Raw genomic sequence first — 23,071 nt, forward strand, 5'->3', positions numbered from 1 at the left:
TGTACATATATCAGTATCACAATGCTACTCTCTATCGCTTGGGAGAACTGATTGCAAATTAACCTTCAAAACTGACTCCTTGAACCATTCTCATAAATGGTCATCTCCGTTGACATCTCCAGATAGTGTGGTGTAGCTCATCTCGTCGTGTCTTTCGTACATGCTCCGTGGAAGACTAAACTCGGTCATCCAGACAAAACGAAAACGTAAATCAAAGTGCAGTCACTCATGCATGAGATACAAAGGGCTGGTCACTCCTCCATGATCGTCAGAGAAATTGCAAGGCTTTTCGATATTGTCCTCATATCTCCTCCATCTTGACTGTGATATTGCGTCGTGATCATCTGACGCAGTTTCTCTTGCCAGTCTTGTGCTTTGTCCAGTTTCGGGAACTGGACATATGTATTCGCGCCTTGGCTCACATACGTATCAACCGTCGTTAGGAGTTGCACGAGGTTTTTGATCGAGTCGACGCCCTCCTCTAACTCAACAGTGCATGTCAGCGGGAGTGTCGACCATTCATCGGGTATGGTTTCAAGAGGAAGCTGCGTTGACTTAATCCGGCAAGCCTTGTTGGTTGTGGACCTTTGTCGTGTGCGTATCAAGTATGCTCTGGGATCATTGGACGAGAGGAATGATGATACTGGAGATGGGCTCCTGGCTGGTGTGAGGTGATCGGAATCTTGCTGTACGCTTTCGAATCGTGGTGTCAACATCGAGCTGCCCATGTTCACTGGAGTATGTCGGCTTCGGGGTTGAGGAGATTTCGATGGCCGCGTTTGTGGTTGACCAAAGCGTTCGTTGAAAGCATCTTGATCTGCAGTCATTACATTTGTGCGTTGCAAGCTTGACGCTTGTTCTTCAGACGCGATGCTCTCCCACTCACCACCCCGGCGAGATATCCCCAAAACGTCAGAGATGGGTTTGGGTGGCTGACCGAGCGCTGTTCGCCGTTGATATGCGATCGCCGCTTTCTTTCTGTGCTCGAAATCCATAATCTCTTGTAACTCGGTATTATCTTGAACAGTACGCTGTGTCAGGGGCAGCGATAGCCTCCTCTGTGAAGGCTCACTTTGCTCGCTTGGGGAACCGGTTGATGTGGTCTCATTGATGAGCTGAGAACTATCCGCTGGTGAGATGGCCGTCATAGCTGTACTTTGTTCCCGAGCAAGACCAGCCGATGATGCCTTGAATGGAATTACGAAGGGCTTCTGCCTTTGACCAACATGAAGAACCTCATTTGCAAGCGTCCTCTGATTTTCTGTGGGCTCTGGTGATCCCAAAATGCTATCGTGTTGATCGCTCAGGCCACGAGAGCTTCCGGAGATCGGCAACCTTGTCGGGCTCGGTAGTGGAGGACGGCGCTTTTGTGTTTGTGGCGTAAGCCACGCCTGTAGTACTGTTCTCCGTGAAGATGATTGAGATGTTGCCTGCTGATGTGGTGAATCAGAATCTTGAGGTTCAACACCACTCGTGGCTCTGGCTCTGCGTCTCATCGGGGGCCCTGGATTCTGATAGCGTGATTCAATGATTGGAGAAGGGCTGGGTGATAGTAGTTGTGAGACTTGAGGTGGTTGAATTTCGGTTAAACTGGTTCTTCGAGTGGTCGGTAAGCGGGCATCTTCATTGTTGAAATCGTCGGGTAATCTATTGCTTGAAAGATTACATGATCTCTCGTGCTGTGCAGTGTCGTTGCTTGATGGCAAGACTCTGTTCTTCATGGCTGCGATTGTGAAGGGACCGGACATGACTCCTTGGTCAATGGGAGAGTCAGCTGCGGGGGTGCTTGGTATCTCAAATATGGTCGGATGTCCTGATAGCCCCTGTGGTCCAGCGATAGAAAGCATGGTATTCTTCGTTGGCTTTGTCGAATGATCTTGAGAGCTAAGTGCGGAGTCAACCTCTCGATCTTTGAGTCGGCCATATACCTTTTGGAACAAGGCCTCGCACAAAGAGAGAAGGCGACTAGGATTGAAGAATAGGACTTCATCCTTTGCGGGTTCAATATTGACATCATAACTCTCCGGAGGACAATTTATCCGTAAGAAGATGAAGAGCTTCGAAGATGAGAGGTTGGATGAGGTAGAAATAGTAGCTTGATAATATCTTTTGTAGATTTTGAGTATCTCCTTGATCGTTGCCCTATTTGAAGCCACAGGTCGACCGTCGATCGAGATGTAGCTACCGAGATTCCGGGATTTGCTGTCTGCACGGGTCAGCGACATTACCAAATATTTGTAGCGACTTTCACCCACCCGTGCCTGGCAAAAGAAGCAATGCTTCAAGTTCCCAGCCATTCTCCGAATCGACAAGGCTCTCGTCCTTGGCCGATTCTATAGTACAGCTTGACACGATCTCTTTCCCAACGACTTTCGATGCAATGTCCAGTAGAGTATCTTTGGGTCCAGGGGCATAAGTCCAATTGGCCTGGTCACTTTTGGCTTTGAGAACTTTGAAGGAGAACCTGACACGTGGACGGGCAAAAGCATAAGTTGCCAGCATGGCTTTGACCGACTGCAACGTCCGGGCTGCATGTTTCAAGGCAGTCTGCCTTCTGACTGGGATCTCCTGGAGGAAATTTTGAACACGGAAAGTTGTACCGAGTGGATGAGAAGCTGATGACGAACTGATGCGGTTATGACCACGAGTTCAGGGGAGTAAGCGAGATGGACCTACCTTGAGGTGCCCGAGGAATCAAACTCTAGAGACGTACCCACCATTTCTCCGTGTAGACGAGAGGTTATGATGACGGCCTTGCTCAATTCGACAATGCTCGCAAGAGCTTCGCCACGGAAGCCTAGAAATGTTCCTCCAAGCCGGCTCAGATCATTCAAGGAGCGGATCTTGGAGGTGCAACCACGCTTGCAAAGGAGAGGTCTGTCCTGGGCTGCGATCCCAGTTCCATTGTCACGGACTTGGATTACGTCGAGGGTATTAGTCGAGATTTCAATGTTGATCGAGGTAGCTTGAGCATCGAGTGCATTATCAAGTAGCTCTTTCACGACCGACCTGGCGTCTCCGAGTACTAGAGTAGAGCCAATGGCACGTGAGGTGCTCTCTGGAAGAGCTTCGATGGGCATCGTCCGGCCATCGAAGTAAATACTGGTCAACAGCGGCAATGTAACGGCCTGGGCGACATTGATGATGGTGGATTGATGTTGAGATGAGACGCGGTCTTTCGTTGACGCGTCGACTCAGCGGTTGAAGTTCGGATAAATTTAGGCGCTGAACCTTCCCTTTCTTATCAGGTGAGCATCACAAGGAAAGAGCCTCATGTCTCGCACCAACACTCTTGCCTTGCACAGCAACTACTTATTACTGACCAAGAAGATGATGACGATGAGGCAACTATCATGACAAATTTGATAAACCAGAAGCCAGATATTCAACGCGGGTAGCGGGGACTCGCCATGCAGAAGGGGACTTTATCCAAGCTTGCGGTGCCTGTGGTTTCAGTCTTGATTGCATTTCTGTCATATGGATCACAGCTTCTGTTCCCCCGGATGGACCCGGGACCATTGGATACACAACAAACATGGTGTTTCAACTTGATGGTGATAGGAATTTGGATATCGTATGCACGTGCCTGCATAACGAGTCCAGGACAAGTACCGCCCGACTGGAAACCAGTGTCCCCTGACGCTGGCAAACATCCAGGGCCAAGGAGGCGGTATTGCCGAAAATGTAACGCAGTCAAGGCACCTCGATCGCATCATTGCAAGGTGTGCCAACGGTATGTCGGTGTCATGTGTTTATATGCCAGTACTGATCAACATGACTCTGGCCAGCTGCATTCCAAAGATGGACCATCATTGTCCGTGGACTTCGAATTGCGTATCTCACTTTACATTTCCCCATTTCATGCGTTTCCTTTGGTATGCGGTGGCGTCGATGGCATATCTGGAGTACTTGCTCTTTCTGCGAGCCCAGGTCATATGGCAGAATCGCCATCTCCCGAGTGTACGGCTGGTTGGTACATGATTGACGACATTAGGCTAATGCAGTTTCCAGTATCTCGGCCCCTCGGTGAGCCAGCTTGTGGCTCTCCTCATCCTCCTTCTTGTCAATTCGATCACACTGTTCCTGGTTGGCATCACATTCGCCCGAACAGTGTGGGGCCTTGGGGGCAATGTGACTACAATTGAGAGTTGGGAGATTGAACGGCACGAACAACTGCTTCGGCGTGCTCGGGTGCTTGGGGGTTATTTAGACGGACCAGACGGCGTTCGAGTTGCGATTGTGCGACAAGAGTTTCCGTACGACATTGGTATATGGAGCAACATTGTGCAGGGGATGGGAAGTCGCAATGTGATTGCCTGGTTCTGGCCGTTGTCGGCCACTCCACGCACAAATGGACTTGAATTTGACGAGAATGGATTTGAAGATGCAGGGATCACTTGGCCCCCGCCGGATCCAGACAGGATGCCTCGGATGGAACGCGACTACGGACGTGATGATGCATTTGTTTATTCAGGCAGCAACTTGACCTCAGAACAGGAGATTCAAGCTTTCAAGCGGAGGCAACAGAATGATTATCAGCAGAGAGCAGACTACTATGGGATCCAGCGGCGTCGACCATTCCACGAAAGATATGACCCGGATTTGAAAGACGCAGTGGACGAGGAGGAAGACGCAGACACTGCGAGCCAAAGTGGAAGTGGAGAAGAGGGATGGCAAGACACAGGAGGCAATCGGCTCAAGGACTTTGGCGTGGACGAGGATATTGAGTTTTATGATGAAGACGACATACCCATCTCCGAATTGTTGCGACGGCGCCAGGGCTAGTTGTGTTATTTTGGTCTTGATTACCTGCATATTGTTCGTGAGACTCAAAGCAGCTGGGAGACACTCTGGGGTCGAGGGACCACTGTATCACTGATTCATTGGACTGGCGCAGGGAAGGTCGCTGTGGTTGATCTGCGCCCGGACAGAGCGCCGGGGATTCTTTGCACGGTTTGAGCGTGGGGGTAAATGGAGGGGGTGACTGACCCATTAACCCCACGTTCGCCACAGTGCCGGTAACCGTGAGAGGCTTGTTGTACATGAGATGATTCGTCGGGACGCAGGAATTTGACCCTCTAAGAGTGTTGCTTTGGAACTTCAGCTGCCACGGCATTGTAGCAATGTGACACAGGGTCATGATTGAGAGTCATGTGGGTGTCCATTTTGAGGGATTTTGATGTGTAGAAGGGAGATTGGTTGAGTGACGGTGAGGAGGAATGTGGGAGATGGAGGAAAGTACCATGGGGGTCCTGTGAGGGAAGAGGCAGCAGTGTCTTCAGCGTTTACGTATGGGTAACAGTTGGCAGGGATCATCGGAAGAAACTGGAGAAGCGTCCAATTCTGCTGGAGCAGTGTCTGTCTGATTTGTGGAGTTATAGGGGGGGTTCAAGAAACGGGCACAACCTATCGAGCTTGGTTAGTCTGGCTGTCTGGGTAGTTTTAGTTAGTTGAACGACTGGAGCTGAACCCTTATCTTGAAGACGTCTCCTGATCAGAAGAGGATGGTTGGTGGTGGATGTTTTGTGGATGATCGGGCAAATATCATTGAACAGAAGTTGGCGCAGGCGCAGGCTCAGGCTCAGGTTCAGGCCAGGTTCAGGTACAGCCTCTCTGGTTGCTTGCATCGTGCCTGCGTTGGCTTGTGGCCTCGTGGCTTCCAACCAGTCATGAACTTTCCCAGGTTGTTCCTTCCTAATCCAATGCCGGAATCAGAGAGCTGCTTAATACTCAGTCGAAGGTCGTCGGGCATCGTGCGACCATGCGACCATGCAAACTACCATTACTACTAACCTACAGTAGCGTGAGGAAGTAGTGAGTTACAGTCAAGTGAATTGCAACCCCACGCCTCCACACGTTGCGGGGCCAAGGGGGCTCTTTGCCCCAAAGTCTCCCCTTCACAAGTTCCGACTCGAGCCACGAGGTGAGGAGACAAGGTGTCCGGGGATGGGCTATTGGTGAGGAGTCACCTCTGGTCGGGTGTATTTTCGTGTAATGATGATGATGATGATGATGATGATATTGATGGACCAGCTGAGGCCATACCTCTTCTTCCCGAATCACCGCGGCGCCAGGCTCTGATACTCGGCACACTGACCGGCTGAGAGTTTGGGTCACACCTTGATTTATATACCGCTGTCTCCCCGTGTTTTCGTCCTTTGGTTTGATTTCTTACCCCGACATTTCTTCCAAAGCACATTTATATTCTCTGTGAGGTGTCGTGATCTCGTGGCAAAAATTATCCCTAGCCCTGGTTGCTGCATCGTCCAAAGTCCAAAATCCAAGATTCACGGCATCGCCAATTACGTCATCTTTGATTGGATAATTCTCGCCCGATGAATGGCCATCACCCAATCCGGCCTTTAGGACCGGGAATCAATGTACCGTTGGTTGCATTTTTCCATCCAGATACCGAGGATGTGGATGTCGAAACCACGGCCAAACATGCAGTCCGACTGGCAAAGGCAGGGTTGACCGCCGTCACCACGCAGGGTTCCAATGGTGAAGCTGTGCATCTGACCAGGCAAGAACGAATCCTGGTGACCAGCACAGTCCGCAAGGCTCTTGACGAAGCTGGCTTCACCGAATTTCCTATCGTCGTCGGCACCGCCGCCCAGTCGGTCCGCGAAACCATTGAGTTGTGTCAAGACGCCTATCGGGCAGGAGGAGACTATGCGCTGGTGCTGCCACCCTCGTACTACAAGTCAGCATATACTCAACAGTGTTTGATCGACTACTTTGAGGGCGTCGCCGATGGCTCGCCGATCCCAATTCTCATCTACAACTATCCTGGAGCGGTGGCTGGGGTGGATCTGGACTCTGACACTATCATCCAACTGGCCAGGCACCCCAAGATTGTAGGCTGCAAATTGACCTGTGGCAATACGGGCAAGCTCAACCGGATCGCACATGCGGTGAATGCAGCGACGCCATCAGAGCCTAACTCTGGGTGGCTGGCATTGGGAGGCTCAGCCGACTTTACTCTTCAGACGCTCATTGCAGGAGGGTCAGGTATCATCACGGGATTGGGGAATATCGTGCCCAAGGCATGCGTCAAGGTATATGATCTGTACGCTCAAGGCAAGGTGGAGCAAGCACAAAAGTTGCAGGCGGTGGTCGCGCGAGGAGACTGGGCTGTCATCACGGGCGGTGTTACAGGGACCAAAAGTGGATTGGAGTCTTATTTTGGGTATGGAGGATATGCACGACGACCTCTTCCCCGACCCAGCAAGGAGGATGTGGTCAAGTACCAAGGGTTACTGAAGGAAGCAATGGAACTGGAGAATTCCCTATAAGGACATCTGGAGGTTATCTGATCTGTCAATGTTGCGTGGGCGGATGGGCTTGTGTGAGAGGTACTGACTACTCACTGTTCTGGGAGGATCTCGTGACCTGGGTGGCTCCAGCATCCAAGTGAGCATAAGACAAGTCACCGAGGCCGTTGTTTAGCGTGGGAGGTTTCTTGACTTGAATTTGATGCAATGTACAACACTTGCAAGCAAGAAGGAGAACATATTGAGGTATAGCCATGTTGGTGCAAATTAATGCAATGATCAAGCTGATGCAATTGATTTTCTTCTTCTTTTGATAGCTCTACCAGATGGCTGATGACATACTTGGTGCATAAATTAGGCTCCTTCCCTGAAACGAGTACCTAATCTACCTAAACTTGGGAAGGAACGGTGTTGGTACCTGCCGTCCGTCTGGGGCGCAGGCTTCGCATCCTCTTCTTCCTTTTTATCCTCCTTGGACGACCCATCAACCACATCAACCTAATGCACGTATGACATACGCCAGTTCCTCAATCTTGGTCCTTACCACCAGGGCAGAGACCCCCTACGAAAGGACCGAGGGGACATTGCGTGCTCAAGTTAGGTACATACTCTATTTCTGGAGGTACTCAAGTTAACTACCTAGTAAACTTTTGACCCCTTACACCTCCCCGCCTCCTCCACAAAACAATTACCATGGCTCTTTCAGTCCCTCGGCAGCCAAAAGCTCCTCATCGCTCCTCATCGCTCCTCTGCAAAGCGTAACCAGCTCCATGCACAATGCTGCACGCTGCGGGCCCAACAGCATAACCATGCATGACCATTGGGTTGGAAATATCACCGCATCCCAAGGCCTCGGGTGCCAACGCATCGTCTCGTTAGCAGCAAGTCACCAAGCTGGATTCCAAGCAGCCCCAGGGTCCGGCCATGCATGGCTCTTCGCTTTGCAAGTTTGCACCAATTCCAAGACCGCAAGGTGCACATCTCAAATGTCCACCTCTTCAGTGCTTCTTCTCTCCCTCATTCTCATCGCTATTCGACCAGCCAGCCACCTGATTTTCTTTACTCATTGGATTTGTTTTGATTATTCCATGCCGCCAATCCTTCCTCCCGACATGAGCCACGTTATCATGTGAGTTTTAAGCTGCCGAACGGACGGCCTGTTGCCCAAAATGTAGATCCCAACTCGTCATACGAGGGCGAGCTTGGCCCGATTTCTACCACCTCACCGCCGAGTATTAGCGCCTTCACCTACTCCGTTGAGTCCAGCTCACCTTTTATGCTCCATTTTCGCTTTGAGGCCTCCGTATTTTTTGTCTTGCTTGTCTTGCTGGCCTGTTGCTGCTCTCGTTTGTTCATTCCTGTTTCGTCTGTTTTGGTCGTGCTGTTGTTGATTTTGACCGTTATATATCACCTGGCTATTTCTTGCACCTCCTCTTCAGTCGGCCATCGACTTGGGAGGCTAGCCGGAGTCCGCTATGCTTCAGTCTACAGCAATTGAAGCTTTGTTTTACACTTGGATCCAGCAATAATGGCCACGGAATCCCGGAAATCAGGTACTGTTTTCCTCTCTGACGTCGACTTCGCTTATCATTCATAACCCAACTAGGTCTGCGCCACGGCAATCATGTTCACAACTCCTTGACCTCGGTCACCGAGTGTGTCCTCGGTCTCAAGGACCAGTTTGACGATAATGATCTTCCCGGCCTACGTTCCTTGATCGATGACTACTTTGACTCAAATGTCTCCGTCGACGAAGAGCATTTCGTCCAACGCTTCTTACGTGCTTTCAAACAATCTAGGAAGGACTCGACCTACAGTCACCTCCTTGGAGACTATGACGACGAATTCCGTGTCATTGTCAACGACTTCGTTGATGGGAAGATCAACGCCCAGGCTGCTGCCGAGAGGTACTCGCCTTTTGCAGCACGTAAGCCTCCAAAGGGGATCGTGCAAACCCCTGGCCTTGTCAGTCTCGCCGGCCCCGATAGGAACCTCCTTGAAGAGCACACCAACCTGCTCAAGGCCCTTCCCACTGCCATTCCGTCTTACATCAACAAGCTGATCGCCAAGATTGCCCCATCCCTCAAAGATCCCAAAGAGTTTCTGTACATTCCTGTGCGCTTAACCTCCCTCCAGACCCCATCCTTTGCCTGGCATTCGCTAACCTGTCAAAGTCGTTCAAAAATCTCGAGTTTCAGAACCATGGCCGCACCGTCAAGCATACTCCTGCCGTCACTTGTGTGCCCAAGACTGCCCAAGACATTGCAGAGATTGTCAAATACGCCAAAGCCAAGAAGATGGGAGTCCGCGTGGCTGGCTTCCGTAAGATCTCCTGTCCTACTCATCCCAAATCTTCTCTGACCAGACATCTAGGTCATTCATGGTCTCCTGTTTTTGGCCGTTCCCACAAGCACAAAAACAAGAACAACGGGGACATTCTCATATCAACTCTCGGACTCGTCGATGCTACCCTCTTACCCAATTTTACCTCACTGCCAACCGACCTCTTCCAGCCAGAAGCCAAAGACCTCAACTCCATCGTATTTGTCGACCACAATTACGTCAAAGGTCCTCAGCTCTCTAATGGAAAACGCTATGTTCGTGTCGGCACCTCCACAACCAACGAGCAGTTGAGAAGGTGGTGCATCAATGCTGGCAAAGTGACCCTGCCCTGCCAAATCATCGAAGTTGAGATCACCATGGGCGGTAGTAATGCCACCATCTGGTATGTTTCTCTCCATCAACTTACGTGACTAAAAAGCTGAATCTACCACAGCCATGGTGCAGGCATCAACAACCCGACTTTGAGCGATCTCGTTCGAGCCATCGAATATGTTGATGCCAATGGAGTCTTGCGAATGATCGACATGTCCACTCCAGCCATGCTCCGAGCAGCTGCGGGTTGTTTTGGCCTCATTGGAGTTGTCACCCATCTCGTCCTCGAATTCGACAGGCTCGCATGCGCCTTGATGAAGCCACGCAAAATCCCTGTAGTTGAGGCCATTCCGCCCCCTCCTGGTTTCAAATACACTGATATCCCTCTTCCCCTACGCCCTAAAGAACCACTGAGCCCGGAACGTGCTGCCGAGGTGCAACGTGACTTTGAACATCGTGCCATCAACCATTTCTACGCCGAGTGGTTCTGGTTTCCGTATTCGAGCGACGTCTGGGTCAACACCTGGGAGAAGACGGATGATTTGACTGGCGCCAAAGACTACCCGAGTAATATCAAAACTGTCCTACAGGTTTTTGGCACCTTCATGATGCAGCTTGCCCAAAATGCCACCATCCTATTGGACATCACCGACAAGTACCCTGAAACCCAGACGAAGCTGCTCACATGGCTAGCCATGAAGAACCTTGACGACGTCGGACCCCACGGCGAACCTATCAAAACTTGGATCCCTGATGCGCTCCACTTCCAGCGAGGTGTGCAAAACATTCGAGTACGCGATCTCGAGATCGAGATTCCGTTACAACCACGCATTACCAACTCTGAACCCCAACAGTCCACCACGAGCGTGACGCCAGAACCCGGGACGGATACCAACACCGATGCTGATACAGACCCGGAGATCCATAGGACATCTCTTGCCTCGTCAACCACGTGGCAGTCATCCCCCACAGCTCTTCGAACTACGCAGACGATCGACCTAAGCATTGTGCAGCGGGCATGGTGGGACGCGATCATCGCGTGCTACAGCGACATCGACAGTTCTCCGCAACGCATGCCACTGGAGATGCGCATCATGTCGGATTCGAAAGTGACACTGGCGCCGCAACGAGGACACCCGCTGGGCGTATGCGCCATCGAGATTCTTACCCTGCACAACGTTGCGGACATCTGGCCTGCGCACGCACAGAAGGTCCTGGACAAGTGGACCGACTACCGGGATGCGACTGGGGCACTGGTGCCCGTGCGACCACACTGGGCTAAAGAATGGTATGGATACCAGTACCGCGGCCGACCGTGGGAGGAAGTCCTCCGCAACGAAACAGCCGAACATGGTGGCTACCGCGACGAGATTGCCGAGTGGCAGCGTGAGGTGACGGAATTAGCCACCCGAGACGGCTGGAAAATCGAGAATGCACGCCGTATCTTTGGCAACGAGGCTTTGGATCGCTTGTTCTGGACCGGCATCGATAGAGTATCTGCCTCTGCAGCTGCCGCCCGTCTCGAGTCGACCAACGGTAAGGCGGCGAATGGCGGTACCCGCCGCCGATTCACATTCAGAAGCCCCAAATCCTTGCCTCAAGCCGAGCAGGAATCTGCCAATACTGACAAACACGGGCGGCAGCAACCATTGCAGCGATTGATGACAAGACTCAAGAAAGCGATAAACTGATTACTTGATGGATCGATCCATCAAACATCGACCCAGGTCGACCAGATCGCTCGATCTGTGAAAAATAGAAGAGGGGGCGATACATGGTCAAGAATCAGCCACGACTTTTATGACTGACTGATGAACGAACCAACTGTTTTAGCGACCGACTATGCGATTATACGACAATGAAAACAAAACGTGAATTATGAATTAATGCTCAACGATAATGACAGCGATGAATAAAGCAATTTAGGGTTGGGATGTGCGCGCATGCAATCTGTTTTGACATGTTTTGATATGAGATATTCATAAGGCGACTACTTACTGATTGACGAGATCCTAGTACGTATTGGTTAGATTATGAGGCAACTTAATTTGGTTGGTTGGTTGTCTGATTGACGATTTAAATGTATGATGATTCATGAAACATTGAAGTCATGACTTGACATGACGATTAAAATTGCTGAACTATTATAATACCAAGGAATGATTGTTGCTTGCGTGTGGTGATCTAAGGTCTTGCTATGGGGATATCCCTCTGCAGCCAACATCTAACGTGAGTGAAATCAAGCACCTCAGAAATTATATTCAATCTTTTGACGATTGGGCAGATTTCTCTCTATTCAAAATCCATCTAGTTGAGCCTTATTTCCAACCACTTGCCCACACTGCCTAATAATTCCTCCACATCAATACCCTTTGCTTCTCTGCACCAGATTAAATGGCTTCAATCCTCTCTCTTGCCTGTCCCAGTTCTGAATCCACACGTCATATGCCCGCTGGTAATACTCAACTCCCAGCCCACTGACGTGTGGAGTGATGATGACATTCTTCGCATCCCATAATGGATCATCCTTGGGCAAGGGTTCAGGGTCTGTGACGTCCAAGGCCGCACCCGCCAAAGTCCCATCGTTTAGAGCCTCGGTCAGAGCCACCTGGTCGAGAATGGCTCCTCGTGCGATGTTGATCAGGAATGCTCCTTTGGATCCAATCTTACGGGTGCCAGCTTCGGCGCTGCCCGGCGCTGGTGCGGCGAGGAGCGCAAATTCTTCTTTACCAAACAAGTGACGTGTGGCGGGGGTTAGTGGAAGTGCTATGATGATTGCGTCCAAGCCCGAGCGAAGGAAGGTGTGGAGGGAGGCTTTGTCTTTACCACTATACCAAGCCGTGGGAACTGTGCCGTCAGGGTCACCGGTACCGGGAACCCGATACCCTTCGTCTCTGCGTGATTCAGCGGTTGGGCGCGGGCTGGCCGTGTATGCATGGATGGTAGCTCCCATAGCGGAGAAAACACGGGCAGCTGAAGTTGAGTGGGCCGAGAGTCAGAATGACAGGTAATGGAAAGACGTGTACAGGAGTGAAGGAACGGGGGGGAGAGGGACACGAAAGTCTCAAACAAGAGAAACTCACCTTGTCGTCCTATACTGCCATAGCCCGCGATACCGACTCTCTTATCAACCCAGTCGGAGACATTGGCTAGGGCAGCCCTATTTGCGCCCCAGGCGTGGTTTTTCTGGTCCTCGTACAACGGGCCGAATCTTTTGCTGGAGGCAAGAGTGGTCATAATGATCCATTCGGCTATAGGAGGTCCATGGATGCCAGACGATGTTGTAATGTCGATATCGCTGTCAGTGACTAGAGGGTGGTTTGTCCAATGATCGATGCCAGCAGAAAAGAGGTGGAGAAGTTTGAGACTGTGGTCCGGAATTAGTGACTGATGACCTGGCCAGGTCTGCTGACCACGGTCTGGTAAAAGAGGAGGTCACTGACTTGGGAGCAGCTTCCCTGTTGGCAGGGAGAGCCGCGAGGGTGATCAACAACGTCGCTGAGCGAAACAGTTCTGGATGTGGGTCAGTCTCACAATACATAGGTCATGCATACATATGGATCGCTCTGCAGCTGGGACCAGTGAATCAACTAACCTGGAGGAACTTGATCTCCAACATCCTTGAAACTGATAGGACCGTTGAGTTGGAAGTAAGTTATCTCAATATGAGGCCATCGACTTCTGATGCTGTCGGTGATATGCTTGGGTTCAGCGTCCCATAGAACGATAAGGAGATGTTCTTTATCTGGTCCGCCTCCCATGATGGGCTGGACAGGGTACTATTTGCAGGTGATAGGAAATCTGGGCTGTTCTTCTACCATTCACCAAGTGGCCACGGTCAATGGTACTCATAGAGGAGAAGGACAAGGTAAATGATTGGAAATCCAGGTGGACTTTTTGGAGATGAGATGTTGGTTTTTGGCATTGGAGTGAGCAAGTGGGGGGACTAGTCCGAGGAAGGCACGACCAAAGAGGAAATGAGGAAGGAGCCGTGCACGTGCCGCACCACTTGCCTCGTGCCTCGTTTGTTAGTTCTTTGACAATTCTGTTCTCCTCTCGCTTTTTCAAACTCCCACACTCGCTCTCTCACTACTCACCCTCTCACCCTCTCCTCATATCCACTACGCACCCACCAACCAATTCCCACACTCGCAAAAGAGACCCCTCGCCCGGGAATCGAAAAGCGAAAAGCGAAAAGCGAAAATCGGTAATCGTCGCCTTCACAAGCCATAATGATGCAATTTCTGTCCATTCATCCCACGTGTCAACGTGTCATCTCAATCAAACTTTGTGCTAACATCATACCTAGTCTCCAGGAATGCTGACAGACCCAATATCGCCATGCTGCAAACTCCTAACCGAAACATCATCCTCAAGAAATGCACTCTCTGCTTTCAAACCCCATCAACGCCAACGCTTCAAGTTCAAGCGAAATGATACCGACTGGTCTCCTCATCCTCTACCACTTCTTCCTGCTCCCTCTCCATCTCCTCCATATCTTCCAACCGTCACCCACTGCAACTTGATCCTTTTATCGTCTCGCCGTTCTTGCAATCCAGACCACCCTAGTTTCTCCTCACCCATCATCCCCAAACCCCCTTCCCGTATCCAGCATCCCACCACTGCCCGTATCCACGATAGCTTCTCCTTGACTTCGTTGGTCCTCACAATCTCCGTCTCGGTTCTTCGCAGACAGTCTCCAAGGATGTCTTCAAGCGCTAAGCTGCATGTACTTCGTCGCTCCAATGCTTCCGCACTAGACATGCCGTCATTCGCCAGGTTGATGGCGTCAGTTGAGAGTAAATAAACAAAGTCCACCATGTATCGGCCTTCCACTTCTCCGACCGCCTGGTGATGGTACACGGTGACTTTGGTATGGTCGGGAAAGTTGAACTGCAGGCCCCCGTCGGCAAATCTCCAGACGCCAACGTTGCCCACTCGCTGGTAGAAATGCACCAACGAGGTACTTTTGCGACTTTCTCCATGCACGGTATCGCAGGCGCCTGTTTGTTTGTTCATGTATTTCCCAAACTTGTCTAGGAGAGCCACTTCCTTCATTCGCTCTGACTCACTCCCACTCAAGCCTGCCTGGAGAGCGTTGGCCGCTGCCACCTGGCTGGGATGATTGTCCAGGTCCAGCTTGAACACACTTGCGGGCACGTCAAGTCGCTTCATTGCCTGCTCATAGTCTGTCTGCTCATAAAACTCAATTTCGTGCGCTTCAGGGCCTTGTGGAACAAATTGGTAGTCAAGTCCGCGCGCTCTTCGGATCGTGTGCTGGCTGCCATTCCGGACGACCACACAACTGCTCGGTCGCGTGTTGTCTTCAGACGATTTCAAGATCATACCTACACTGCCATCACTCAAAATATACGCAATTCCGTGCCGTGTGGCATAGTCGACCCATTTGTCCACACGGGGATAACTAATTGGCGTCTTGACGTGCCGCTTGGTTTGAGTTGATCTGCCACTTCGAGAGCGCTCCTCGTACATTCTCCCATCCAAGGCGTTGCTCAAAGACTGCAGGCCTCTCAACACATCGGCGCATGAAGTTTCTGGCACAGCTTGAGATTCTTCATACGGAGCAATGATTCTATGATGGTGCCGCGGTCGACTGGGCTGGGGCTGTGAGGACGGTTTGGAGGCAGCTCGCCTCCTACTCTCTGGCTTGACAACCGTTGAGCCCCTCAATTCTCCTTCCAAAGGATAGGTGCGATCGTTGCCGCTCGTTGGCTGAAGTGCGCGGCTCGATATCTCGGCACAATGCAATGTCCCGGATGAAAGATGTTGTGACCTAGCATTGTGGGCAAGGTTTGTCGGCAGCGTCATCTTCTTGCTGTATGCCTCCGTCGCCATCAGCCGGGCCTCGCTAGAAATGGTATTGAACTTTCGGTCTAACGTCTTCTCTGCTCTCTTAACATCTGCGTCGATTTCGTCTGCAAGGGCCTCGATGCTGTTCGGCAAGGTAGTAGATCTTGGCAGTGTCCTCGAGATTGGCTTGCCTGGCTCATGTGTGGCCATGCTTCTGGTTGTTCGTATCGTTGCTGCTCGAAGTGGTCGTTCCTTCAACAATGGCTGAAGCGGAACTTCAGGTAAGACCGGCGAGATTTGCTTCATATGAGCCTGATCGTCGACAGCCTTCTCGGTCCTTCGGAGTGGTGCGCTTGGTAATGCCTGTTGTCTTTGTTGAGCAGCAAAGCTCTGGAACGGCCTTGACGTGGCCGCAGCTCCGGAAATGGGCGCTTTGATGGTCGAAGTTGCTGGCTGCTCGCCCTTTGTTGTCTCAGCGGCAACATCAGCAGTGGTCTGGCCCACCTTTTTCCCTCGAACGCGAGTCGGGAGCAATGGATGTTTCTGCCGGGCTGCAAACTCTGCTTGTGCCTGGGAGAACTGTCGATATAGAATTCCTGCTGGAAGAGGAATGACTGGAGCACAGCCCTCACGGTTCTCTGCCTCGACTTCAATCAGGGCAGAAATTCCGGCTCCAACTCCGACCGATGGGCGAAGTCGACCATCAGCTCCCGTACCGACACCACACTCGCGGCAGATTCGACCATGACTGATGCCGTAGCCGGTCTTTACACGATCACCACGGGGGTCGGCATTCTCGAGCCAGGATGGAGGTGATTTCAGGCACGAAAGTTCGAGTTGGTCTGCAATGGCGCCCATGGTGAAGAATTCGTGCTCAACGAGTTGGTCCATATCCGGTCGTTCAGCCGAGTTGAGATTGAGGCAAGATGCCACAAAATCTTTTGCTCGTTGAGGAATATAATTTCGTGAGTCGACTTTCCATTCATACTCCAATGTCTTGAGTTTCGTATAAATCTCTTGCTGGGTTTTGGACTGGAATGGTGGGGTGCCAATGAGGAGAGCATAGCAGATGACACCGACCGCCCAAGTATCAACTTTGTTGTCATGGCCACGACTACCGGTCTTGCTCAAGATCTCCGGTGCAATGTAGTTTGGGGTTCCACACAAGGTCGTCCGTCGGTCTTGTTCATCCGCCATGACGGCAGCCAGGCCGAAGTCACCAATCTTCAAGTTCATTCTCGAGTCGATGAAAATGTTGCCCATCTTGAGGTCCCTATGGATCACGGAGCGCTTGTGCATGTATTTGACACCTCCACAAATCTGAATCATATACCTTCGAACCTCTGGTAAGCTGAGACATGATCGAGCCTTGATCATCTCGGTCAAACTCCCGTTTGGGCACATTTCAAGCACGACATATGTATGGTCGCCGACTGTGAAGGCCCGCAAAAACTCCACAATGTTGGGATGATGCATCTTAGCATGAATTTGTAGTTCTGTTCGGAACTTCTCCATCATTTTCTTCTGCTCGACTTTTGCTTTGACGACCTTCAATGCGAAGACTTGGGATGTGCTTTTGGATCGACCCTCAAAGCAGACCGCAAAGCCGCCTTTACCCAGCTTTTTGCCGGTGACATATGTCTCTGCAGACGGACCTGGCTCGGTCACGGAGACAGGTGGGCGCCATTTGTCATCGATGCGATCGGGGTTCGAAGGTTTGTCGGCAGGCTTCTGCGTTGGCTCAGGCTTTGTACGTTTGAGCGGTTTTGGCGGAGGCGCCATTGGAAGATTGGCTGATCGGGAAGAAAGGACCTCCATGTGTGGTTTTTGATGATCGACCGGAGAACTAAGGAAGGAGGAGCAGTGAGGAATTGGGTCGCTGGCAGGAGAGTCGAGACCAACGATCAATGCATTGCCAATAAGTTAGTATTTTGAATTTTGGTCAGGACTTGCCCTGAGGATGGACCAGAATGAGAGATATCGTCAATGAGGCAAGTGCAAAGTGACGTTCAAAGCCAATGTAATCAGCAACAACAGTTGTTGTTAAGCAGTAGTCGGAGGTATTGGTGATGGGACTGGCAACTTGAAGAGGAAAGAGTAGTTTGTATTGATTTAACCTAAAGCGGTTTAGTTCAGATACATGCTTGGCATCTGGCTCACTGGGTCTGTCTCTGCCTGGACTTCCTGGTAATAGCTTCAGCTTCCAGTGGTCTGTGATGCCCGGTCAGACCAATCGCAGGGAGCGCGAGGGTGCCCCTCTGCCCCGGCCAGCCCCTGTGCCACCCTTCCGGCGTCTCTACGGAGGTATTCTTCGGACACTCCAAGCTTCCTACCACGAGCGCTTAGGCTCGGCCAGGCACCTCCATGAGCCGCATCCAAGCCCGAGGGCCCCTCGGCCCACACTATGCCACTAAGTAAACCAATCCCTTAGACTTGCGTCACCGACCTTGCAGTTCCATACGTCGGGTCATGAATCGCGCTCATCTTCATTCATAGTTGCAGCAAACTGCACCCAGTTCCATGAGATGTATACTTGGTGAAACTGAATACCTACCCAACTCACAATTTAAGCAGGTCTTACTACAGCCGTCCACACTTTCACTGCTGGCGCTAAAACGCCTGCCGGTCCCCATGTGTTGAACATGCGTGAACCACAGGTTTGACCCATTCCGCTCATCAAGCCATGTCGCTCGCCCTCAAGTTCACATCGCTGGCTATTCGGACCCTGTCCAAGCCCATTGCTGTAAGTTGTGTTAGCACCCAATATCTGGCAGGATAGCTGCTGACGGCTGGAGAATTTCATCAAAAGGCAAGCACGCGAACATGAGGGCTTCAAAAACACCTGCATCTCCTTTGCACAGGCACTCCATAGAGTTGACATGAGATGGAGAATTGGCTTGCTACAAGATGCTGCGGCGATAGAGAAACAAGCTGCAAGAGAGGCAGCGGCCGAATCAGCCAAGAAACACAAACATAGCTTTCCTACAGTCAAGACAGAGGCTCAAACAAAAGCTGAGGAGGAGGCAGCAGCCAAAGTTGCGAAAGAGGAGGCTGAACCTCCGAAGCCACGAAGCAAACCTAGAATCCGGCCTTTGTCAGAAGCCAAGGCTATTGAATCAGGTGCCACCTTCATCAGCGAGACCTTTCTCTTCGGCGTGGCTGCCGGGTTGCTGTTGTTCGAAGCGTGGCGAAGCCGGCGGAAAGATGCCAATCGACGTGACGATGTCGCCGAACGACTGGCTGAACTCGAAGAGTCCGAGAATGCGGCTCGTCGTGCTTTGATCGTGTTGGAACGCGAGGTCTTGCGGTTAAGAGCAAAAGAAAAGAACGGCAAACCAGGCTCACAACCAGTTCGAATATTACCTGAAGAGATCTACGAGGAGAAGGATGACGAAAAGGACACGGCCCCCAAGGGTCTCTTTGCTCGGATATCGTCCTGGTACTCCTCCCAAACCGAAGACCAGGAAACCAGAGAAGCTAAAGAAGCATTGGCGGAAGACAAGCCAGGGCCTGCAGAAAAGATTTTGGTTGAATCTGACAAGGCTCTAGAGGAGAAACGCAAAAGGCAACAAGCGTTACAGGCTGCAGCGGAAGGAAAAGAGGATCCAGTTGTGCAGAAGAAATCGCAGTCGGCGAGCCTGCGATCTGCATCAGAGGAGGGTAAGAACACGTCTACCAACAAGTAGCGCCTGCCTTGCAGAGGCTCTGGGGTTCGTTGTCCTTTTGCTCCTCCACGGCCACAACCAGCAGCAGCAGCAATTCGAACTCTCTACTCTCGACATTCTGTACATTTGTCGTAACATATTCAAGATACCCTACTCCAATGTCGAATATCAGACTTGCACAATTTGCTTCCGCTCTTCGTCTTTCCCCGCATTGGCCTTCTTTGCAACATGAGCTTGTCAATTGTACGGGATACAGGTTCCAAGGTGATTTCAATTCCCCCGTCGGTGGAAAGACCTCTCTAACTAGCTTCCCTGAGAAACCAATTTACATGGCTTCGACCTGGCAGTCCCGTTGTCACCCAATTCTCGTTCACCTCTGATCCGAATCCTTCTCCTACACACGTCATGTCCAGAGAGCACCTTCAGTGCCGTACTACAGGAGAAAATGCCGAAAGAAGTGTCCAAGCACCAGTTTGATCTAGCCGTGTTGGTGGCATACGAGACACAGAATAACGGCCTTGGTGATCTATTCCATTGTCTCTGTCGCTTGCAGATCCGGTCAGTTGTTAAGCTGCTGTTACCCTGAACTATGTCGGCTAAGAAGGGTAGCATGCAAGAAACCTCATTCATCCCCGTCGTCATAGCTTCTTCTCCTCGAAAGCTGATTCCAACCATTTCCGAATACCTCGAGCAGACTGCCTACGCCGACAACGCCAGCAAACTAGAACTCCCGCTCCGCCTGCCCACCGACTTAATCTCCCAAGCTACATCGTCTGCTCCGATCCAACCACTATCCGACCAAGATGCCAACGTGGTGATTGACATTTTCCCATCACTACGTATTCTAGAACAAGGAACCAGATCCGCTGACGCCACTAAAACCCTTGTGGACTGCTTGGGCTCAGCTACTGCATTCCATCTAGCCGAGTTTTGGGAGTATGAGTGGACCGTTTGACACGGACAGGACAAAGAAAGAATAAATATAAGGCCGCAAAAACTCTGTTTCATTCGTCAGACTACATACACAATGGATGGGATCGGGCGAACGACGGGTGGCTTCAACACGCACTGCGGAAACCACTATCGAGAGACCCTCCCATCATTCCATCTTCACGTTCCTTCCCTTGTCTCACTCGGCCATGGTACTTTACGACTCAACGACAAAGACCACGGCTCAAGTTTAGTAGTAATAACTACTTAGTATACCCGTATCGCATGCCCATGCTCTCCTACTTCTCGGAGCGCATATTCGGTTCCTCTTGTCATAATGTACAGAAGTCAGCTCCTCCACAGGCATCAACTACCCAAAGGAGTGGAACTTTCGGGCTTCACAGCCAGTTTATGCAGTCACCGGCTCGGCGGCAGCAGCTCCGTTGGCTGTCTCGCCCGCGCCCTCAGGTTTGATCAATTCCTCCTCTGCTTCTTCGTCCACGAATTTCCTGTCGCTCACATGGTCATTGTTGTCTTTGGCGGCGTCCTTTTCGGCCTGCTTATCGGGAGTCCAACTGTAGTCTCCCAGAGTTTTGGCTTGTTGCTGGCCCGGCTCGTGCTTGAAGGGACATCGAAGGTTGTTACAGGGGTTATATCTGCATCTTTCTTGGAGATGTGTGAATGTGCAGTTGGGGGTCTTGCAGTTGTCGCCAAACCGGCAGAGTGGTGCGCTCGGGTGCTTGAATGCACAGCCGGGATTTGTGCAACGAGGGAAAAATTTGCAGATTGTATCGGCTTGTTGTGCCTTGGTGAGTGCAGGAGACGGATGTCTGCCTGTGCACTTTGCATTTTTGCACGCAGTTGCGAACGAGCAGGTGGTTTTCATGTCAACAGCCACACTGGTTGAGGCGACGGGCGATTGATGGGCATACGCACAGTCCTTATTTGTACACCGCCAGTTGAAATGGCACATGGTGTCAAAGGGATCTTGCGATTTCTTCTGCCCTGAGGTCGACTCAACGTCCATTGCGGTGGTTTCGCTCGACTGATCTGCGCCCTCCATGTTGGTGTCGGCATCTGGCTGCTTGTTGCTCTTTGCGTGCCCGTTCTGACTGCCGCTGGCACGACCACCACGACCGCGCCCACCTCGGCCTCGGCCTGGTTCGACTCGGTCAAATAACGACCGACCATTCTGTTGTGGTTGGCCCCCCTGAGGAAAACCTCCATTCTCGGGCATAATTCCCGTGATCTGAGCCAGCATGCGAGTTTGCTGTTCCCACATGGCTGCCATGAATTCCATCTGTTGTTGGGGGTTCATCGGTGGCATGTTTTGTCCAGGCTGACCTGGATTGGGCATCATCTGCGGCGGAATTCCAGGTGGTTGACCAGCTAGTCCAATGTTATTGAGAGCTTTTTGCATGCCGGGTCGGACACCCTGTGAGTTTCGAGGGCCCTTGGGTGCGCCCCGCGTGTTTCCATGGCTGTTTATCCGATCGTTACCTCGGACTCGGTGTAAAGCAGAGTCGGAAGATTTATGATTTCCACGACCTCGATTTGACTGTGCGCGCCCGCCGTGCAAGCCTTTAGGACCCCTGGGGCTACAAAGCAAGTTAGAAAACACAGGATGAATTTGGAGTTGTGCAACATACGCGTTTTCGGGGGCGGAATCTGCCATGTCCATTTCATAGGCAGCTGGTATTGATGACTCGGCGTTGGCTGAGTCTGTAGATTCTTGCGCAATTTCCAGTCCAGATTCTTGTTGAGGCTGGGGCGCGTTTTGAGAGGAACCGGCTCCACCAGACATGTTGTCAACTTGTTGGAAGAGCCACTGGGCGAATTCGGTGGTGCCATCTGCATCTTGGAGGAGTTCACCGGCTAGCTCCGATGCGATTTGGTCTTGAGTCTTGCCATTGGCAAGCATGAGCACAATGTACTCGGCGAGGGACGTATCGTCATCTTGGGTCCAGCCTTGATCGACGATTTTCGAGTGGACGGCGCTACTCAGTGCTTGCGCCTCGGGAGTCTCGAGCGCGATGGCGGACATCTTTGAGGTTGCGGATGGAAGAATTGGTAGTGGGATAATGTGCCTCACGAGGAGGAGATGGAGCGCGGTGACTTTGAAAGCAGATGAGATTCGAATCCGTTTGCGGAAACAATGAGAGATGGATGTGATGGTTTGAAGGTGGCGGCGCGGCGCTCAACAGTCGCCAGAGGGTGACAGAGTTAGTGGTGGTGACTTGAATCAATCAGCTCTCAGTAGAAAAGTGAGATTACACACGGAACTGAAATGAATCAAGGGTCAAGTGAAGACTTGGGTTGAAAGACGAGTCAGTGGTTGGTGATGGATGTCCTGCGATGGCGTGGAGACGCAGTTGACGCAGACAAATCCGTTTATTATGCCAAGAATCACGTGATCTATGAGTACGCCAAGGTCACGTGCTATGTCAATCTGTGCAACTCTAGGTTGTTCTTTCCTGCCTATTATTATTTCTAATATTTCTCCTGTTGACCATGGAAGGCGCGACAGAGAAAAAGTGAGGCAGGCACCAGTCGTATATGGACGTTGCGTTGAGTTGTTTTATGAAGATTTTCATGGATCCGACCATTTCATCAGACGACTCCATCAAGGCGCCAATGATTCTAAATGACTAAGCCCAAGATCGGCTCATCGTGTTTGGCTGAATTCGCCACATCATCGCGCCTGGGGAGACCCTGAGGCTGACTAAAAGTCGGCCT

At 51.4% G+C, this 23,071-nt stretch overlaps 8 protein-coding genes across 9 annotated transcripts; 4 read left to right on the forward strand and 4 right to left on the reverse strand.

Moving 5' to 3' along the window:
* On the reverse strand, window positions 1–3,114 carry PV10_03252 (uncharacterized protein). Its single transcript, XM_016367678.1, has 3 exons — window positions 2,677–3,114; window positions 2,256–2,626; window positions 1–2,206 (listed from the first exon to the last, which is right to left on the reverse strand). The coding sequence occupies exons 1-3, from the start codon at window positions 3,078–3,080 to the stop codon at window positions 252–254; spliced, it is 2,730 nt and encodes a 909-aa protein (XP_016227196.1). The 5' UTR covers window positions 3,081–3,114; the 3' UTR covers window positions 1–251.
* Window positions 3,115–3,300: 186 nt separating this feature from the next.
* Window positions 3,301–5,435, forward strand: PV10_03253 (uncharacterized protein). Its single transcript, XM_016367679.1, has 3 exons — window positions 3,301–3,733; window positions 3,789–3,960; window positions 4,012–5,435. Exons 1-3 carry the CDS (start codon window positions 3,411–3,413, stop codon window positions 4,783–4,785), a joined length of 1,269 nt encoding a protein of 422 aa, XP_016227197.1. The 5' UTR covers window positions 3,301–3,410; the 3' UTR covers window positions 4,786–5,435.
* Window positions 5,436–6,176: 741 nt separating this feature from the next.
* Window positions 6,177–7,571, forward strand: PV10_03254 (uncharacterized protein). Its single transcript, XM_016367680.1, has one exon. It carries the CDS (start codon window positions 6,336–6,338, stop codon window positions 7,293–7,295), a length of 960 nt encoding a protein of 319 aa, XP_016227198.1. The 5' UTR covers window positions 6,177–6,335; the 3' UTR covers window positions 7,296–7,571.
* Window positions 7,572–8,541: 970 nt separating this feature from the next.
* On the forward strand, window positions 8,542–12,002 carry PV10_03255 (uncharacterized protein). Its single transcript, XM_016367681.1, has 5 exons — window positions 8,542–8,827; window positions 8,881–9,389; window positions 9,449–9,596; window positions 9,648–9,999; window positions 10,051–12,002. The coding sequence occupies exons 1-5, from the start codon at window positions 8,803–8,805 to the stop codon at window positions 11,618–11,620; spliced, it is 2,604 nt and encodes an 867-aa protein (XP_016227199.1). The 5' UTR covers window positions 8,542–8,802; the 3' UTR covers window positions 11,621–12,002.
* A 177-nt stretch (window positions 12,003–12,179) lies between these two features.
* On the reverse strand, window positions 12,180–13,842 carry PV10_03256 (uncharacterized protein). The gene is made up of 4 exons (XM_016367682.1): window positions 13,525–13,842; window positions 13,373–13,442; window positions 13,013–13,296; window positions 12,180–12,902 (listed from the first exon to the last, which is right to left on the reverse strand). Exons 1-4 carry the CDS (start codon window positions 13,688–13,690, stop codon window positions 12,292–12,294), a joined length of 1,131 nt encoding a protein of 376 aa, XP_016227200.1. The 5' UTR covers window positions 13,691–13,842; the 3' UTR covers window positions 12,180–12,291.
* A 310-nt stretch (window positions 13,843–14,152) lies between these two features.
* On the reverse strand, window positions 14,153–17,777 carry PV10_03257 (uncharacterized protein). Its single transcript, XM_016367683.1, has one exon. It carries the CDS (start codon window positions 17,556–17,558, stop codon window positions 14,382–14,384), a length of 3,177 nt encoding a protein of 1,058 aa, XP_016227201.1. The 5' UTR covers window positions 17,559–17,777; the 3' UTR covers window positions 14,153–14,381.
* Window positions 17,778–18,241: 464 nt separating this feature from the next.
* PV10_03258 (uncharacterized protein) lies at window positions 18,242–19,585 on the forward strand. Its single transcript, XM_016367684.1, has 2 exons — window positions 18,242–18,483; window positions 18,536–19,585. Exons 1-2 carry the CDS (start codon window positions 18,424–18,426, stop codon window positions 19,424–19,426), a joined length of 951 nt encoding a protein of 316 aa, XP_016227202.1. The 5' UTR covers window positions 18,242–18,423; the 3' UTR covers window positions 19,427–19,585.
* An 801-nt stretch (window positions 19,586–20,386) lies between these two features.
* Window positions 20,387–22,867, reverse strand: PV10_03259. 2 transcript variants are annotated; one of them, XM_016367686.1, is made up of 2 exons: window positions 21,985–22,867; window positions 20,387–21,933 (listed from the first exon to the last, which is right to left on the reverse strand). In XM_016367686.1, exons 1-2 carry the CDS (start codon window positions 22,377–22,379, stop codon window positions 20,745–20,747), a joined length of 1,584 nt encoding a protein of 527 aa, XP_016227204.1. In that variant the 5' UTR covers window positions 22,380–22,867; the 3' UTR covers window positions 20,387–20,744. The 2 variants fall into 2 exon arrangements, with proteins under 2 accessions (XP_016227204.1, XP_016227203.1); XM_016367685.1 differs by having other exon boundaries at window positions 20,387–22,867.
* Window positions 22,868–23,071: the final 204 nt, after the last annotated feature.

The sequence above is a fragment of the Exophiala mesophila genome, assembly GCF_000836275.1.
Source record: "Exophiala mesophila strain CBS 40295 unplaced genomic scaffold supercont1.2, whole genome shotgun sequence".
NCBI lineage: Eukaryota > Fungi > Ascomycota > Eurotiomycetes > Chaetothyriales > Herpotrichiellaceae > Exophiala > Exophiala mesophila.

Excerpts from the sequence above, each read along its gene's own strand:
- PV10_03252 (XM_016367678.1), bottom strand. The coding sequence starts at position 3,080 with ATGCCCATCGAAGCTCTTCCAGAGAGCACCTCACGTGCCATTGGCTCT. Across the intron at positions 2,627-2,676 it reads GATTCCTCGGGCACCTCAAG|TTCGTCATCAGCTTCTCATC; the intron begins GTAGGTCCATCT and ends TAACCGCATCAG. Across the intron at positions 2,207-2,255 it reads GCTTCTTTTGCCAGGCACGG|ACAGCAAATCCCGGAATCTC; the intron begins GTGGGTGAAAGT and ends TGACCCGTGCAG.
- PV10_03258 (XM_016367684.1), top strand. The coding sequence starts at position 18,424 with ATGTCGCTCGCCCTCAAGTTCACATCGCTGGCTATTCGGACCCTGTCC. Across the intron at positions 18,484-18,535 it reads CCCTGTCCAAGCCCATTGCT|AATTTCATCAAAAGGCAAGC; the intron begins GTAAGTTGTGTT and ends TGACGGCTGGAG.
- PV10_03259 (XM_016367685.1), bottom strand. The coding sequence starts at position 22,379 with ATGTCCGCCATCGCGCTCGAGACTCCCGAGGCGCAAGCACTGAGTAGC.
- PV10_03257 (XM_016367683.1), bottom strand. The coding sequence starts at position 17,558 with ATGGAGGTCCTTTCTTCCCGATCAGCCAATCTTCCAATGGCGCCTCCG.
- PV10_03254 (XM_016367680.1), top strand. The coding sequence starts at position 6,336 with ATGAATGGCCATCACCCAATCCGGCCTTTAGGACCGGGAATCAATGTA.
- PV10_03256 (XM_016367682.1), bottom strand. The coding sequence starts at position 13,690 with ATGGGAGGCGGACCAGATAAAGAACATCTCCTTATCGTTCTATGGGAC. Across the intron at positions 13,443-13,524 it reads TGGAGATCAAGTTCCTCCAG|AACTGTTTCGCTCAGCGACG; the intron begins GTTAGTTGATTC and ends ACCCACATCCAG. Across the intron at positions 12,903-13,012 it reads TGGCAGTATAGGACGACAAG|CTGCCCGTGTTTTCTCCGCT; the intron begins GTGAGTTTCTCT and ends ACTCAACTTCAG.
- PV10_03253 (XM_016367679.1), top strand. The coding sequence starts at position 3,411 with ATGCAGAAGGGGACTTTATCCAAGCTTGCGGTGCCTGTGGTTTCAGTC. Across the intron at positions 3,734-3,788 it reads CATTGCAAGGTGTGCCAACG|CTGCATTCCAAAGATGGACC; the intron begins GTATGTCGGTGT and ends GACTCTGGCCAG. Across the intron at positions 3,961-4,011 it reads AGAATCGCCATCTCCCGAGT|TATCTCGGCCCCTCGGTGAG; the intron begins GTACGGCTGGTT and ends TGCAGTTTCCAG.
- PV10_03255 (XM_016367681.1), top strand. The coding sequence starts at position 8,803 with ATGGCCACGGAATCCCGGAAATCAG. Across the intron at positions 8,828-8,880 it reads CACGGAATCCCGGAAATCAG|GTCTGCGCCACGGCAATCAT; the intron begins GTACTGTTTTCC and ends TAACCCAACTAG. Across the intron at positions 9,390-9,448 it reads AAGAGTTTCTGTACATTCCT|TCGTTCAAAAATCTCGAGTT; the intron begins GTGCGCTTAACC and ends AACCTGTCAAAG.